This window comes from Platalea leucorodia (assembly GCF_965183815.1).
Source record: "Platalea leucorodia genome assembly, chromosome: 7".
Lineage (NCBI taxonomy): Eukaryota > Metazoa > Chordata > Aves > Pelecaniformes > Threskiornithidae > Platalea > Platalea leucorodia.
In genome coordinates this window covers 12,504,375-12,523,092 of record NC_138829.1, presented here as the reverse complement: position 1 = coordinate 12,523,092, position 18,718 = coordinate 12,504,375, and the positions used below count along the sequence as shown (strand labels likewise).

General features: G+C 48.0%; 1 protein-coding gene across 7 annotated transcripts in view; it reads right to left on the bottom strand.

Moving 5' to 3' along the window:
* CDC42BPB (CDC42 binding protein kinase beta) overlaps positions 1-612 on the bottom strand; it is a 97,075-nt gene extending 96,463 nt beyond the window's left edge. For 6 of the 7 annotated variants that reach the window (XR_014228773.1, XM_082317653.1, XM_082317654.1 and 3 more), the window contains exon 1: positions 380-612. Coding sequence is in view for 5 of the 7 variants with exons in the window: in XM_082317653.1 (XP_082173779.1) it covers positions 380-557 (178 nt within the window). In the remaining 2 variants the exon portion in view is untranslated. The remainder of the gene's footprint in view (positions 1-379) is intronic. The other variant, XM_082317659.1, reaches the window with a different exon arrangement.
* Between the last annotated feature and the right edge of the window lie 18,106 nt (positions 613-18,718).

The following is an 18,718-nucleotide window of genomic DNA, read 5'->3' as shown; positions in this document are numbered from 1 at the left end:
CCTGGAGGAGCGCTGGATTAGCCTGACATTTCGGGCTAAGCCGAGCAGGGTTCCAGGCCAAGGACACTCCGGTGCTGTTCCTGCTGCCGGCTGCCAAGCGCTTCGCTTGGGACCCAGCGGAGCTGGGAGGAGACCTGCAGGGGTCAAGGCCCGGCTGGCGGCGGGGGAGTTCCCCGGGGAGGCTCCGCATCCAGGGGCGGCGTCTCCCCACCCCACCCCACCCCGCCCGGCCCGGCTGCAGGCGGCGGCGGGGAGCGCGCTGCCGGGGCCGGGCCGCCCTCCGGGGCCAGCTCGCCGCCCCCTGCCCGGGGACCCCGCACCCCCCCGCCCGCTCTCCGGGCCCCATCCCCCCATCCCCGCGGCCCGCCCCCGTCCTCACCCCACTCGAGGAAGTCGGAGACGTATCGGTCGCGGCGGAGCGGCGAGTCGCGGCTGCACTCGGCGTAGACGCCGACCAGGAGGTCGAGCAGGGTCTCCACGCTCAGCACGCTGTCGTGCCGCTGCGGCCCGTCCAGCACCAGCTGCTCCAGCCGCTTCAGCCGCACCTTGGCCGACATGGTGCCGCCGCGGCGGCGGGCGCAGGGCCGGGCCGGGCCGGGCCGCTCGGGCGGCGGCGAAGCCGGCGGTCGGCGGCGCGCAAAGGCCCGGGGCGCCGCGTTCAGCCGCGCCGCACCGCCCGCGCCCCGCGCCGCCTCCCGCCCCTCACGGCCGCGCCGGGGCCGAGCGGCTCCTTCCACGGGCTCCGCCTCAGGCCCGGACGGTCCATGGGCCGGACCCGGCCACCCCCCCGCCCCCGGCTCCGGCCTCTCCCCGGCGGCGGGGCAGGGAAGGGCAGGGAAGGGAAGGGCTGCTCCCGCTCCCGCTCCTCCTCCCCCGGCAGCGGCGGCCCCGGCGAGCGCGGCCCGGCGCGTCCCACCGAGCGGCCCCGGCGGCACCCGGCCACGCCCACCACGCAGCGCCCGCGCGCTCCGACGTGGGCAGGGCCGCGCGAAGCCGCACAGGAAGATTGGGACGAGCGCCGCGCCGTAGCGGGGGGGGCGGGAGGGAGGCGCGGCTGCGCGCGCCTGGCCGCGGTCGGCAGATTCGCCACGCAGGGGGCGGGGGCAGCGCCAGCTGCGCGTTCCCAGCCGCACTTTCGTCTCCCGGCGGCAGCGCTCAGCCTGCTGGCGTGTGCGTGCGTCCCGGCCTGTGCCGTCCCCACGGGGCTTCGGCGGCCAAGTCCCCTCCTCGCCGGTCAGGCAGGGATCGCGGTGCTCTGGAGGCCGGGCAGCCCGCCCCGAGCCGCCCAGGCTGTGCCGGGCCACGGCTTCCCTCGAAGGACAGGGGTGGTCTTCGTTGGGCGCTGCCCGCCCAGGGCCAGTGTGGGGCTCGGGAGGCTTCTGCAGCCATGGCTGGAGCGGGGCCTTCCCTTTCCCTGCCTCGACCGCGATTCCCTGCTCTGTGGCCGGACTTGCCTCGGTGGAGCCCCTGTGGCTGGCGGGGTAGGCAAGGCCCCGCAGCAGGACATGGCGCCTGGAAGCTGTGGCGTTCTGCACCTTTCATAACCCGCCTGGCGACAGGGCTTTATTTCAAAGCAGCGGCAGCTAGCCTGGGCAAATTAAGCCTTGTGTGTTAACAGCTGCTGTCCATGCTCCCTTGAAGGAGAAGGGAGCTCGGTGTAAGGCACTCAAGCTTTCTGTGGTGCCTTTTTTTTTTTTTTTTTTCATTACAACTTGTTCTGAGAACTGTTCTCTCTGGAGGCTGCAGCACCTTAAGGCAAGATGCTGAGTAGCTTGAGATGGGAGTTTACGTCTCTAGGAATGCAGCCAGTCAGGTCCTGATGCAAAGCTGAACTGGGAAGGATGCCTTTTCCTTGCTTGTCTCCCCTGGCAAGTAGATGGAGCGCTGTGTGCTTCCTGAAAATCATCACACCAGAAAGAGAGGCAGCTGAGTGCTGGTTCTGTCAGGGCTGGGAAACCCCCTGCCTCCAGGAGCTGGAGCTAGGCAGGGGTTTGCACCGTGGTAGCTGCTCATCGTTGAAAGACCTGAATGTTCTCAACCGTCACCTTCAAGGCCAGTGGCTAGGCCAAACCTGACCTGTGCTGCGTACAGGGAGCTGCCCTTTTCAAAGCGTTGGGAGCGTAACGAGACAGAGCTAGATGGAGTATTGTGTAGCTGAAAGTATTGCTTCCAGCATGACAGAGAGGTCCAGCAGATGAATACAGAAATACTTGTTTCTAGGAGCCCTTGCCCCTCAGGCATATCTGACAGATATCTCTTTGACACCAAATACCTGTTATATCTGAGAGCTATTCAGGTCATAATAATACCGTGCTGTGCATTTGGACCTACTACCTGGATCAAGAAGGTACAGGCGTGTTGGGACCTGTTAATTCTAAAAAATGCAATTCGATAGAAGATCCCATGAATCACACTTTTATACTGAGAACCTATAATTTTAAAACAAAGAAAAACCACAGTGGAATAAAATAGTTCTGTTTTGTTTTTCCTAAATGACTTCTATCTCTTTGTACTTCCTTCTGCAAACATCCACTTGAAAAAGTATTTCACAGCATATCTAGAAGTTTTCATTGTTCTCTCTCGATGTTTCTCCCTGGTTGCAGTTGTTTCACCTGACCTCAAACTGTTTAATATCATAGATACATTCATGTGCAAGATCCTTAGCTTTTTAACAATTCCAATTGTATTTCTGGTGCTGTTGCTTTGTTTAAAAGTGGAGTTTCACATTTTCTGCTTATTAGCACTTTGGAGACTCATTTTTGGGCAGTTGATCAGAGTAATGGCTAGGGAGAAAAGAGTTTTAAAGATCCAGTCACAGTATCTATCTTTCCCCTTCTTATCTGTTCCTGCAGATGGTGATTATCACCACCTCCTTCAGCAAGGAAGAGATTATAAAGGAAACTGCAGCTGGATGAAGAAATAGCCATTTTCTGCCTACCAATTGCTCTAATATTTCCAGTCTCCTTGGTCTGTTTTACATTAGTAGAACTCAGGGATTTCAAGAGCTATTCCTGACTTACACCAGTCACAGGGAAAAATCGGATCCTGTGCTGGGAAAACGACAGATGGGTGACAGATGATATTGTAGCCTGCTTTAACAACTATGGAAGGTTTAGTGTATCAGACCAGCACGTGCAGGATTATTTATGAGCGATACTATAGGTATTCCAGAATTAGTTGAAAGATTTCAAAAACTATTGCGAAGAGGTAAAAGCCTTGTGTATTGTAAACAATGCTGGGTTTTCACAGCAAGGTTTGCAGTTACAAAAAAAACTACCTAGCTCAAAAGTGACATTCAGTATACGTACTGAAAAATGTTCGTAAGCTTGAAAATGTAGCTGAAGGTATTCTGCTTCTGTTACTCATCTGTGCCAATTCCATATACTAAAAATAAATGTGATCTGGATAAAATGAATTAAATGATCCATCTTACCAGTTCCTTTTTCCTGTGGTATATTTCAGTGGAAAAACACAGCCCCTTTTTCTGGGACTGATCTGATTTTAAAAATCGGGTTTTTTATGAGAAAAAATATAAGCGAACAGGTTCTTACTTATGTATTTTCTGGAATCATTGTAGACTTGCAGAACTGAAGGCACGAAGTCCATATGGCTATTGAAAAGTTTTTTCAGATCCAGTCAACTTAGGTCTCTTTTTTTTTTTTTGTTTTTGGCTGTACTCCAAGTAACTTAGTAACTAGAAGAGGGAGAAATTCTGTTACAGAATTTTGATGGCAACAGGAAATAGCTGTGTCACCACTTTATGACTTCAGGAAAATCCACCCACAGATCATTTTGGAATTGAAAAGAATGAAGAAATATAAAGAGTATGGACAGAAATTGCAAACATAGCTCATTAACAATGAAGACCCCCATGCTAAAAAAAAAAAAAGTGAAGACGATGTTGCAAATATCTACTTTGTCACATTCAGACTGATAATTCTAGAAATTCTAGAAATAATAATTCTAGCAAAAGAGGAAAAAGCATCAAGTTGCAATCTTGCTTTTTGTTTTAATTGTTTTTACATTAATAGGCAAAGGGGAGCCTCTGAACAGCTAGAAAACCTAGCTAGAAGATCTAAATATATTCTACTTATTAAGGAAATCAGATGAAATTTCTAACTGAGAGAGAAGTTGACTAATGTGGAGGAAGGGAGTTTTTTAAGGATTCAGAATGCAAAATATAATTAAATTGAAATCAGAGAAAGCTCCTAGTAATGAGTTCCAAAGGTAGATTATAAGAAAGAGTTAAACATGCCTAAAAGCAACACAACTGTTTTATATCTTCTTGTTATCATAGACTTTCCTTCCTGGAATTATTTTTTAGGAAACTGTCACCTTTCCAGCTCTGTTTGTATTTGGCAATATTCTAAAAAATTCCTTCTTGCCAAAAGCGGTGTAAATCTACAGCTGTCATCCATACTGGGAGCCAAAAATAGTCTATCAGTGGGGGTTGTCTTTGATGACATTGCATCATGTAAGCCTGAGCACTGAGCTAATATATTCAATATTAAAAACAACAACAGCTAAGTCACCATTGGTATGATGTTAGCCATGGTGGGAAGCACATAGAAAATTTCTCCAAGAAAACAAAATCTCTGCTATTTTGGTAGGGTGGCGGATGCTAGAACTCTGCTTCAGCTTCCAGGGAGCTCTGTCTGCTTCAGCTCACTGCTAATGCACTAGCTGAGCGAGGGGGTTTCACAATCGCTCTTGTCTTTGCACATGATGATGAGTGAAGTGGGAGGAAAGAAAGGGCCATTGCTCATGGAGAAGTGCTGGGAAGGGTCGAGAGTCTGGTCATTTCCAATTTTCACTAAATGCTTTCTCATAACAATAATAAAAAAAAAGAGCAGCAAAGCCATTTGGCAGGCTACCTTCTGTTAAGTGCATTCTGCCACTAAGTGCATTTGTTGGCAGTGCTTCTGTTTTGCTCCTGTAAGTGTCTAGATTTTAGCGATGGTATAACCCGACATTTTGAACTGAAGGTGAGGCAAACTGGGATATGAAAAGATTTTGCACTTGCTGCATGCTTTCTTAAAGAGAAAAAAAACTAAAGCAAAAAATCGTTAGGTGTATTAGTAGAGATTTTAGGGATACTATCACTTCTGACTGGTTTGCTCTGCAGGATTTAGGGAGCAGAGTGCCATCATAGGCAAAGAAACAATGCTAATCCCTCACTTCTTCCAGTCTAGAATCATCGAATCGTTAAGGTTGGAAAAGACCCTTAAGATCATCGAGTCCAACCGTTAACCCAGCACTGCCAAGTCCACCACTAAACCATGTCCTCAAGCACCACGTCTACCCGTCTTTTAAATACCTCCAGGGATGGAGACTCAGCCACTTCCCTGGGCAGCCTGTTCCAGGGCCTGACTACCCTTTCGGTGAAGTAGTTTTCCCTAATATCCAACCTAAACCTCCCCTGGCGCAGCTTGAGGCCGTTTCCTCTTGTCCTATCGCTTGTTACTAGGGAGAAGAGACCGACCCCCACCTCGCTACAACCTCCTTTCAGGTAGTTGTAGAGAGCAATAAGGTCTCCCCTCAGCCTCCTCTTCTCCAGGCTAAACAACCCCAGCTCCCTCAGCCACTTCTCCTAAGACTTGTGCTCTAGACCCTTCACCAGCTTCATTGCCCTCCTCTGGACACGCTCCAGCACCTCGATGTCCTTCTTGTAGTGAGGGGCCCAAAACTGAACACAGCACTCGAGGTGCGGCCTCACCAGTGCCGAGTACAGGGGCACTATCACCTCCCTGGTCCTGCTGGCCACACTATTCCTGGTACAAGCCAGGATGCCATTGGCCCTCTTGGCCACCTGGGCACACTGCTGGCTCATGTTCAGGCAGCTGTCAACCAACACCCCCAGGTCCTTTTCTGCCAGGCAGCTCTCCAGCCCCTCCTCCCCCAGCCTGTAGCGTTGCACGGGGTTGTTGTGACCCAAGTGCAGGACCCGGCACTGAGCCTTGTTGAATCTCATACAGTTGGCCCCGGCCCAACGATCCAGCCTGTCCAGGTCCCTCTGCAGGGCCTTCCTACCCTCCAGCAGATCGACACTTCCACCCAACGTGGTGTCATCTGCAGACTTACTGAGGGTGCCCTCGATCCCCTCATCCAGATCATCAGTGAAGATGTTGAACAGGACCAGCCCCAACACTGAGCCCTGGGGAGCACCACTCGTGACCGGCCACCAACTGGATTTGACTCCATTCACCACCCCTCTCTGGGCTCAGCCCTCCAGCCAGTTTTTAACCCAGCGCAGAGTGCACTTGTCCAAGCTGTGAGCAGCCAGCTTCTGCAGGAGAATGCTGTGGGGGACAGTGTCAAAGGCCTTACTAAAGTCCAAGTAGACAACATCCACAGCCTTCCCCTCATCCACTAAGAAGGTCACCTTGTCATAGAAGGAGACCAGGTTTGTGAAGCAGGACCTCCCTTTCATAAACCCATGCTGGCTGAGCCCAATCCGCTGATTTTCCCGCATGTGCCGCGCAATGGCACTCAAGATGATCTGCTCCATGACCTTTCCTGGCACCGAGGTCAGGCTGACAGGCCTGTAGTTCCCCGGATCCTCCTTCCGACCCGTCTTGTAGAGGGGCGTCACATTTGCTAACTTCCAGTCATCTGGGACCTCCCCGGTTGACCAGGACTGCTGATAAATGATGGAGAGTGGCTTGGCAAGCTCCTCTGCCAGCTCCCTCAGTATCCTCGGGTGGATCCCGTCTGGCCCATGGACTTGTGGGCATTCAGGTGGAGGAGCAGGTTGGTGACTGCCACCTCTTCGACAACCGGGGCTTCGTTCTGCATCCTATCTCCATCTCCCAGCTCAGGGGGCTGAAAACCCCGAGGATGACCAGTCTGACTATTAAAGACTGAGGCAAAGAGCCTTCTCCTCATCCTTCGTGGCAAAGTTTCCCTCCGCATCCAACAAAGGAGGGAGATTCTCCCTGGCCCTCCTTTTGCCGCTGATAAATTTGCAAAAACATTTTTTGTTACCTTTAATGGCAGTGGCCAGTTTAAGTTCTAGCTGGGCCTTCTCATCTCTAATCTTCTCCCTGCATAACCTCACAACATCCTTGTAGTCCTCCTGAGTCGCCTGCCCCTTCTTCCAAAGGCGGTAGGCTCTCCTTTTTTTCCTGAGTTCCAGCCAAAGCTCTCTGTTCAGCCAGGCCGGCCTTCTCCCCCGCCTGCTCGACTTATGGCACATGGGGACGCCCTGCTCCTGTGACTTTAAGTCTTCTTGAATAACATCCAGCCTTCCTGGACCCCTTTGCCCTTCAGGACTGCCTCCCAAGGGACTCTGCTAACCAGACTCCTAAACAATCCGAAGTCTGCCCTTCTAAAGTTCAGGGTAGCGGTTTTGCTGACCCCCCTCCTTCCTTCTGCAAGAATTGAAAACTCTATCATTTCATGGCCGCTGAGCCCAAGAGACCCTCCGACCACCACATCGCCCACCAGGCCCTCTCTGTTCGTAAACAGCAGGTCCAGCGGGGCACCTCCCCTGGTCGGCTCGCTGACCAGCTGCGTCAGGAAGTTATCTTCCACACCCTCCAGGCACCTCCGAGACTGCTTTCTCTCTGCTGTGTTGTATTTCCAGCAGATATCTGCTAAGCTGAAGTCTCCCACGAGAACAAGGGCTAGAGATTGTGAGACTTCAGCCAACCGCTTGTAGAATACTTTGTGTGTTTCCTCATCCTGGTTGGGTGGTCTGTAACAGACTCCCACCAGGATAGCTGCCTTATTAGCCTTCCCTCTGATCTTTACCCATAAGCACTCAACCTTATCATTACCTTCATTGAGCTCTAGACAATCAAAACACTCCCTAATGTACAAGGCCACCCCACCACCTCTCCTTCCTTGCCTGTCCCTTCTAAAGAGCTTGTAGCCATCCATTGCAGCACTCCAGTTGTGTGAGTCATCCCACCAGGTTTCCGTGATGGCAACCACATCATAGTTTTCCTGCTGCGCACTGGCTTCCAGCTCCTCCTGCTTATTGCCCATGCTGCGTGCATTGGTGTAAATGCACTTCAGTTGGGCTATTGATCTCTTCTCCAACACATCATCCCTAGCAAGCCTGGTTTTATCCCCTTCCCCCTTCGCATCTAGTTTAAAGCTCTCTCAGTGAGGCCTGCTAGCTCCTGAGCCAGAATCCTTTTCCCCCTTTACGACAGGTGAACCCCATCTGTCTCCAGCAGGCCTGGTGCCACGTAAACTGCCCCATGATTGAAAAACCCAAAATTCCACGGCTGGCACCAGCCTCTGAGCCACGTGTTAATGAGGTGGGTCTTCCTGTTCCTTTCCGTGTGCCTCCCGCCTACTGACGGGATGGAGGAAAACACCACCTGCGCTCCTGATCCTTCAAGTAATCGCCTCGGTTCTCTGAAGTCCCTTTTGAGTCTAGATGCAGCAGTTTCCCAAACACATTAGTTTTTTCCTCGGTATTTTATCTTACTCACATAGTTTTCTTTCTCAATAATTTATGCCTATTCAAAGTTCACCTGAAAGAAGGGAACTTGCCTCCCTGCTGCTGGTTCAGGAAACCGTCAGTCTTATTGATCAGTACGTTTCCTGATTACAGGCAGTTTAATACAAGGAGCCTGAAATGGATCACATCAAATTAATGGGCTTCCCATTCCATTCATGCTTTGAGAGCAGCATTAACTGAAGTGGGCAGCTGCTTCCATCAAAATCATTATGAGGCCACTTGTTCTTTTATTTTTTTTCCAGAATTTGTCTGAAAATGAGTGAAGTATAGGGAACTGGGGGTTTAGATGAGGTCATTGTTGTGGACATCTGGAACAGAATGTCATCACCACATGTAGGCAACACAACAGCTCAATTTTATTTCAGTTCTGATTTCAAGTCCGCAATATCCCAAGGAAAGCATTGGCTCAATGATCCAGTCTGTTTAGGCACATGATAATGTTGAAAGAGTGGCAAAACAAAACATAAAACTCTCCTTAGACTCATGCTACTTCAGGGATCTTCAGAGGAGGTGGAAGCAGTGGTACAGGGATGATATTAAAAACCCCAAATACTCATCGACAATTATGACATCTTGCAAGTAGCAGTACCATGTCTTGCTCTCTGTACAGCTGCCATTTTTTCATTTAATAGTGTGTTACTGCAACTTCACATCTGCCAGACTCAGTCAGATCAATCTTTGTACAAACTGTGAAAAGCATCGTGTTGCTAGAGGCAATTTTTTGCGCCTGAGTTGATGCTAGACTAAGATTATCCGATTATGTTTTGTGGGCTTTTTTTTATTTGCTAGATACTCTGGCACTCTGGTTCAGCCAAGCTGACAGTAGTACTGTTCGTAGTAGAGAATAAGATGCGTTTTAGGTGATACGTGCAAAAAAAAGGTAGGAAATGTGTTCCTTTTTCTTAGCTAAGCTGTAGGATTAGTTCTCTTGGGTTGCTGAGAGCAGCAGTGGTATTCATATTGCATTTTAAATTAATACTGCATTTTATTAATTTTTTTATGTCGAGAGGAATGACTGGAGATGAAAAATAAAACTTCTCCAGTCTTCTCTCTTGAACCTTTAAAAATCTGTCACTGATTTTAATAGAAGTGTTCCCATGGAGATAAGCACAACTAAGTCTACCTACAAGGAAAAGAACTGCTGCTTTGAATGAAATATTTTTGCATTTTAAGTAATGTTACTTTAATACACACTTCATTCTTCTATGACAAAGTGCTCTTTGATTTTCAGAGACTGTATAATCAAAATAAAAAGCAAGTTCTATTGTATTCTCTTCCCTGGTTCCCTCTCCACAGCGGACAATCCATAGATAATCATTTTGTGGTAATGAGAAGTTGAAATCAGAAAATATTCCAATCTATTTCTAAGATAAAGGCAGACCATAAATAGCATTCAGGAAAAATACAGTTGTACACTGCCCTAAAAGCAGCAGGAGATATTGTGTGGAAAACACTTTTACTTCTTCAGTAATGACGACCTGGCAAACCATCCTCAGCTGATGGTTCTTTATTATACATTTCTGAGCACGGTTCAGAAAGGCAGAGGTGGGACCAAAATGGTTTCAATTTATTCACAGTATCCTGGGACAGTGAAAAAATAACGATACCAACTTCAGCATCAGATATCCTGAAAGGCTGCTCCTGATAATTCTCACTTTTCTGTTCGATAAAACCTCTTCCAAAAACAAAGTGATTCTTCTGACAATGTGCAAAAAAGACATTTTGCTCCTATTCATTTGATCTGAACAAAGATTTCACCCAAGCTTCAGGCTGATCTTGGCTGCACCGTTACACATCCAGAGGCACTCAGTCTGGATTTACAGAAATGCTACTATCTTTGGCTTCCACCTTACCCTGTCTCAGCAAAGCTGCGCGGAAGCCCTCCATCTCACACGTTACGCCAGCAATTACTGAGATTTGTAACAACATTGACAGCAATTCAGAAGAGACCTGAACTTCACAGCACTGCAGGCAAGCATGAATGCTACTCCTGCCTGACTCCCCTTCTCCCAGCCACCGCCAGTCCCCCACCCCATGGGAAATATTTGATCACCCCTTCCCACCTCCCTGCTGGGGGCTGGCTCCCTGTCATCCCTTCTCTTCGGGACTAGCGATGAGCTACTCATCCTCCAGTAGCAGATGCTGCAGGAGTGGGTGGTGGCACCCAACTGGAGTTTTCAGGCTCCCTGTCATCCCTTCTCTTCGGGACTAGCGATGAGCTACTCATCCTCCAGTAGCAGATGCTGCAGGAGTGGGTGGTGGCACCCAACTGGAGTTTTCAGGGGTCCGTGGAGGTCACGCTGCCTGCAAGAATCAAGGGGGAAGGGAGACAAAAAGCCAGGGAGGACCCTGAAGAGCTGGACATGCACCTACTAATTTGGGGTTGGAGGTTGAACGGTGACTGGCAATGCTCCTGGGAGTGCATTCACCCTCCCCTCGGAAGGAATAGCAGCAAGCGTTACTCTCCAGCTTCAGTGAAAGAGGAGAGGACAACTGCTGGTCCTGCATGGGCCTCCAGCTCACTCTGTAGTCACCAGCCCTCGACCACTCCTGACAATAAAAAGCTATCTGCAGTCCCCACACTTTTATTGTGTTTTCTTCTTAGCTCTGTATAGAGCTAAAACATTGTCTCCATACAACGTTGAAGTCATCCACACATTTTAGAGCAACTTGTTCTGAAAATCAAATCTGCAATGAGCTGCCTCAGTTGGGATTTCAGCTTCACAGACAAGACCAAACACAGTGTTACAGGTGTGGGTGCAGTCCTCCTAACATGGGGGAGACTGTGCCCACTAGTGTGTGTGACAGCATCAAATATACATTTTACGGCATCACACATGTCTTACCAGAGCCCCGTTTTCAGTGACAAAAGGCCAGGCAGTGATCACCCTGTGGTGTCAAGAGCCCGTAGTTTCAGGCGAGGAGGTCCTCCAACCAGCAAGCGCCATGGGAAGAGCAGAAAGGAGGGATTCCCCAAGCAGCCTTGGGTTCAGAGAGCTGCTTGCCCACCATGAGATATAAGGGCAGATGTATAGTGTAAGAGGAGGCAGGTACTGTGAATATCACTTGTTGTTCTGAGTCCGTTAGCTGTGATGGGGAAACGGGGACTTTTCTGAGTGCAAAAATAAAGACTCTGCAGTGGCCATTGCCACAGGCTGAGCGCTCAGGCTGGACAACCCAGAAGAGCATGAAGTCGTGATTGCTCTTTCTGAGAGGATTAATGATTTAATGGATACTGCTTCTGTTCCTGACATTAAGCAGGAGGGGGGTAGATCCTCAGCTACAGTAAATTGTCATGACTTCATTGGAGTCAATCACAAATTGCAGAGACTCGTGATGTCAATAACTAAGCTCCCCAGGGCTGATCTTCAGCTGGTAGAAATGGTCATAACTTCATTGAAATCCACTGATGTCCAGCTGACTCCAAGGTTTTGCTATTGATTATGCCGAGAGTAGGACAAGACCTAAATTTAATTTTGTGATGGTCCAGGAACAGAATACATTATTTCAAAGCATCCATTGTTACTGCAATTAATTGGTGCCTGTCCTGGGCAATGCTGTCTCTTTCAATCATTAAAATGCCGCTTGCCAATCTATGATTTGCCCTGCAGATGTAAAAATCTGCCCTGACATAATATATGTAAAGCAGAAGGGTTTGACTATTTCAGGTTTCATTTAGGTGTGTAGCCTATGGTTGCCTCAGGTAACACCGAGGTACTACTTAATCATGATAACGTGATTAACATGCAAATCCACATGCCTAATTTAAATACATTTTTTCTCTGAACCACCCAGCTGGGTGTAGTTTCTAAGAGTAAATGCAAAGTACTCACAGCAGGCTTCAGCTCAAGCAGAATCTCAGGGATAGCTTCCAAATGCAATCACTCATTGTCATAGTAGAAAGTTGAGGTCACCTTTTTAAAAGTGCTGAGAGTCCAGGTGTTACGCATGATCCTCACTGCTTGCTTTACAGAATTACAGATCACAGAATGGTTGGGGTTGGAAGGGACCTCTGGAGGTCATCTGGTCCAACCCCCCTGCTCAAGCAGGGCCACCTAGAGCCGGTTGCCCAGGACCATGGGCAATATCTCCAGGGATGAGAGAATATCTCCAGGGATGGAGACTCCACAACCTCCCTGGGCAACCTGTGCCAGTGCTTGGTCACCCTCACAGAGAAAAAGTGTTTCCTGATGTTCAGATGGAAACTCCCTTGTTTCAGCGTGTGTCCATTGCCTCTTGTCCTGTCACTGGGCACCAGTGAAAAGAGCCTGGCTCCGTCCTCTTTGCACTCTCCCTTCACGTATTCGTATACATTGATAAGATCCTCTCTGAGCCTTCTCTTCTCCAGGCTGAACAGTCCCAGCTCTCTCAGCCTTTCCTCGTAAGAGAGATGCCCTAGTCCCTTCATCATCTTAGTGGCCCTTCACTGGACTCTTTCCACTATGTCCATGTCTGTCTTGTACTGGGGAGCCCAGAACTGGACACAGTGCTCCAGGTATGGCCTCACCAGTGCTCAGTAGCGGGGAAGGATCACACCCCTCAACCTGCTGGCAACACTTCTCCTAATGCAGCCCAGGATACCTTTGGCCTTCTTTGTCTCAAGGACACATTGCTGGCACGTAACTGCCACCTTTTCTGGGGGAAACAGGCTTTGTGCAGGAATGGAGAGGATATCACCCTTGGAACCAAGCCTCACAGTTAGAGAACCTGCTGAGACACTGCTCAGCAGGGCAGAGATGGTCTCTTCTCTGAACATAGCAAAGAGTGCACTAAGTTAACCAATGGATCTACCTTGTCAGGTCCTCACTAGTCATGTCCACCCATCTATCTTGCCCCAAAACTATCTGGTGTGTTATGACTGAGAAAGCCTCCTTGAGGAGCAGCTACCACTGAGCAAGATGATGTGCAGCTCCCATTGTGGGATCCTGCTGGACACCTAGCAAAGCACGAGGATGGCATTGGCTGGTGACACACACAGGGACATGGGGCAGCAACCCAAGATCTGAGCCATGCTGAGCCCTAGGTGGACACCTATCCCAGGATTTTGACCCTGACGCCATGTAGGCAAACTCTTCTGTCTAAGACACCTTGTAGCAGCTCCTGACTTGTCGAGACACAGCCTGGTCAGATTGGCCATCCACTCTCTAGCTTTATCAGTGTTGCTGTGAGTAGCTGTCCTGTCTGTGTGGGACAGGCCGTGACATTTTAACGCAGTTGGCATGCAGTCTCCAGTCTCTGCCGCTCAGGTTAAACCCAGATGCTTTGCACATTAACAGCTTGTCCTGCTCTGCCTGCACCTCCTCCTGCCTACTGCATTTCCCCATGAGAATAAGTCCCAAGGCTCCAGTGAAGGTTTGCTTCATTTTCACTACCTTGAGGCAGGGATGTGGGCCTCATTCATCACAAAGTATGAGCTCTAATGGTGTTTTAATGGCCCTTTCTGGTTAGCATATGACCATGGAATCATAGAATCATTTAGGTTGGAAAAGACTTTAAGATCATCAAGTCCAACCATGCAGAAGGGCTTTTGTATTCCCATGGGCACAGAGCTAAACCTCCAGTAGTTTTGCTTGCAGACTCCTTCCTCCATCATGCTGAAGGAGAGTGGCCAGTTCAGGCCACCTCCAAAATACAGCACTGCATCCAGAGGAGTATCACAGCCATGCAAAAGTTGAGAGAGCTGGAAGTCTGCCTTTTAAAAATGAGCAAACCCACTGTTTTGTAGCAGAAGCAAGCCAGCTAGATATGCAGTGTGAGCATGTATTATGATGAGCCTAGGTTATTAGCAGCCACCAGTTTGGAAACCCTCAGTGAAAAAATTTGCTGTTTCAGGATAAAAAAGAGAGCACAGTATCTGCTTCATCACTAGTCACTGCAGAAGCAAATGATGAAATAACAGGAACAGTCCATGAAGAACTGTACCAATATATGCTGTTTTCTCAAGTTTGTCATAAGAAATGGGTGACAGAACTACAGTGCTAAAATAGGGGAAGAAACCAATCACGTGGTAAAAGAGTCCACGTGCTATGAATAATTAGAAGGGAATGAGATCATCTAACTGTGCCACACTTAAAGATATGGCTGTACAGAACTCCAGAGGTCAGGTCACTGTTAATCATGTCAATCAGTTAGTCAGTATTGATCCAGAATGGAGGGGGTTCATAAGCAGCAGAACTAAGGAACCTTTTTCCAGTGGATCTGTGCCCTGTGCACTAATGCTCGTTCCTCCCCTTGTCCTCTGTATCATCTCCACAGCAGTATCCTCAGATCTGCCCCACATCCAGCACTCCAGCCCAGTACCCGCCTTTCCCACCTATGCTTCCCATGCCTTCATCCTCCAGCCCTGCAGTATGCCAAAACGTTTACCTCTCCCTTCTGGCTAATTGCAGTATTTCCAGTTCCCCTCTTTTTTCCCACCTACCCCTTGTGGGCTCTCAGGTGAGCACTGAGAGCATCCTGGCTGGGTTTGTTGCCAGACCTGGTAGGTGAGGGCTGGAGCCAGTCTTGCCTTTCTCTCTGGGAGGGTACAAATACAGCATCTCCTCTATTAAATCACCCATTTGCACAGAACTTTCAGGAGGACAGCGTCCTTGCTATTTCTGTGCTTTTGCCAAATTTGGTAGAAATCAGGTTCAGTAGTTGCTGGTACATGGGGAACAACAGACACATAACCAGAAGACAGGTTGCTAAGGAAATCAGGAATGGCCAGAACACAGGGCGCCTGAGGAGCTCTGACTGCGACTTGTAAGAATGCCGATAGCAGAAATACCTGCATGATGAAGAAGCAGATGAAGAACAGCCATAGAAATACCCCGGAGGCTTTAAGGAACCCAAATCTAGATAGGAACATCACAGAAATGCTAAGAAGAGTTTGAGGTTTTGACTGAGTGTTGTACGAGAGTTATGAAAGATGTTGGTATCTACAAGATATACACAACACAGGGAAGATGACACAAAAGCAGCTGAGGATTGACATGCAGCATGATGGATTGTTTGCATTCAAATCCAACTCAGTCTCTTGCAGGGGGATATGATACTACTGTAAGTGGGTACAAAAAGCTGATAGGATGAAACTAAAGATATTTCTTTTGTGGCTTGCTGGACATGACGGGCAGAGTAGAAGTCCTAACAGCATGTAAGCATTTTCCAAAAGTGGCAGTGACAGGAAGATAGCAAGTGGAAGTGAGTGCGATAAAGAACAAAAATGGGAGCTTTTAGTTCTAAAGAATTCAGTTGCAGAAAGGCAGAGGAACACTTTAATGAGCTCCTTAACAGAGAGGTGGGCAAAGGTGAAGAGTAAGTGGCCGTTTTCCAGACAGCAGAGCTGTTTGCAGCAGAAATTTTGAAAAAAAAGATGCAAAAGATGCTTGGGAAGCTCAGGACCAACAAGGCAGCAGGGCACAGAGTGTTCCTGCTGAATTACTAAAAAATGGGTGGCGGAGATAAGATGAAAGCCTTTACAAGCTATTTTTGTTGGCTTGGAGGTTTGAAACAATAATGGAAGGGTTGACCGTGACCTAAATTGCATGGCTGGTTTGGAGAAAGGAGGAAAACGAGAGTGTGAGAATGTCAGAAACTGCTCTTCAAGGCCTGTGAAATCTGACTGTATCACTAAGGAGAGGCAGACCCCTTGTGCCAGGGAGATAGTCAGGCCTTCCCAAATGCAGGACTCAAGACAAGTTTTGCTGCTGACAGCCCTGAAGGCCTTTCAGCCAGTGCCCTGATCTGAATGCGCAGCTCTCTGGGTCCAGGCTGGGCAGACACAGAGATGCTCAAGCCCTGCATTTCCCACCGCCACCGACTGCTGAGGCTGTGTTTTTAATATATCTTCTTGTGTCTGTTTCTGGATGGCCCGTGAGTTTCTCCTCTGTCTCTCGACCCTTGTCACTCAGCCTGAAACACTACCCAGACAAAACCACGCTATCCAAAACAGTCGAATTCCTGAGCAGCCTCCCCTATATGAAACATATGTTTACTGCATCTTAAAGATGCCTTAAATGGAAGAGCAGCATAGAAAACTACCATAGCTCATGAGATTTAACCCAGTCCTAAATCAGTATTTATGGAACTACTGCTTTTTTTTCATGCTGTAATCTCAGCAAAAGGCACCTACCACAGGCCATATGGTGCAGATTCTGCATTCAATACCACCGGCAACAGCGTTATTTCTCCCACTTTTACTGCAGCTACATACAATGCTGATGAGCTCAAAAGTTTTCTGAATAGGACTCCTGAATACTTGGCAGTGTATTGCATGACAGTGCTATTTGCAGCTTGGCGCTTCTCCCTGATTTATTGTTTCACATTAGTCATCAACATTAAAGCCCATCTCTCCTTTATTGGCTTCGGGTCAGAGACTGATGCCCTGATTCACTTTGAGAAGCACCCAACTCTACAAATATTCCCACTGACGTTCAAGGATCTCCAGTTCAGTTTGCAGAGCAGGTGGTTATGAAACTGTCATTTGCTTGTACATGAAATATAACTGTGTAAAAAAAATTCCAGTATGTAATTTTCACAGTCACCTTTCAGAGCAGAGCTGTATTGCACACAGACCAGCTCCCTTCCTGCTTATTAAATCTGACTGTTGTCTTAACCTGCAAATTTTGGTAACTAATATTTCATATCCCAACCTAGTCATTTAAAAATACAAGACATTATAGATAATTAAAGTCTTAAAATCAAATGCTTGCTGGTTTGCTTATGTCCTAGCCTCCCCTCATAAGCTGTTTTTAAGCCAGTTGTCTATCTATCTAGAAGCTTTACTGCATTATCATACCACAGCCAATAGTTAATTAATCTTTAACTTTTCTCTTTATGAAGTGCTTTTTAAAAATCTTGGCACAAAATATCCTCTCTATTTTCCCTTACTATCATCCCACTAACAGCTTTGAAACATTGCAGCAAATTAGTTATGCAAGACTTCTCATCATTTCATATCGTCTGTCTCATCATTGTAAATAAGGCACCGAAGTACTGATTTACCAAGACCTGTCTCAAATAGATTACTGCATCCTTCAGAAATAACAGTCTTTTCCTCCTAATACATGCTTGTGTTGGGGTTCCCCCCCCCCTATATCTGACTGCATTTTTCTTTTGGGAATATTGTCTCACTCTGACAGGTTCGGTTCAAGTATTTTTGAACTCTGCAAATTCTACGCTGACTCGCCTTTAATTGCCTCTGATGTCTTTTACCTTTTTGCTGGGCTGGCTGGCAAGTTCAACCAGCTATGCATTCCCAAGGTAGAGAAAAACCAACAGATTTCTCCAGCTTCTGTAATCATTCCCCTCAGCAGAGTTGCTGAAAGGCTGAGGAACACCAGCCTTCGTCCTGGCGGCATATCATTGCTTAAGCACACTTTATAGGTACTTCAACTGCTAGGACATATGGTGCAAAATATGTGCCGGCAAATCATTTCCACCTGTCACGGTCTTTAAGGCCCCGAGATAACTCGTTCGGCAGCCTAGGCTGCGGCAAGCACATTGCTATATCCTGTGGCATCCTCCTTTTCCCTGACTTATATCCACTTGAGCAGAAGGAAAACAGTAGCAGCAGATTGATTGCAATGTAGTTACCACTTTTCAACACAGAAGGTTTTATTTTAAAATTACATTTGCCCTTTATCTTGTATCTTTCTCCTACCTGTCATGTCGATAGTTACCAGGTAGGGAAAGGAAAGAAATGCAACCTCAGATAATCCAGCAAACAAACATGTGATGAGCTAATTTTTACTGAAGAAGTTTTTCAACTTTGCAATGATTCAGCAGCAGCTGCCATAAAATCTTTGAATATTTTATTTTTTTTTGTGTGTGATAATGGAATAAATAAGGAGTTATTAATGTTCAGGAAAAAACCAAACCAAAACCCAGAGATTTTCTTCAACTTGCTAATAAACCTGGCAGTTTACTGTTCCAACAAAAGCAATATATCTAGGAAAGCCCCAAGTACATTTAATTCACACTTGACCTGATGTAAGTATCCAAAGACGCAGAGTGATCCAAGCTGCAAGGCAAAAGCAACTTAATTCTTGCTTTTAGGACACTACAAAGTGAACGAAGTGCCCTGAACTGGCTTTTATACGCAGGACACAGCCAGGCCTGCCCAAGAGCCGCCCATGGCACTTCGCAGGCGTGCAGTGCAGACAGGCTCATCCTTTGCTTTGGTGTGAGTACTCCCATTTAGTTCACTCCAAGCTGGCCGGGCTCCATCCTAGCCGGTAAACCAGCAATCCCCTTCTCTCCAGG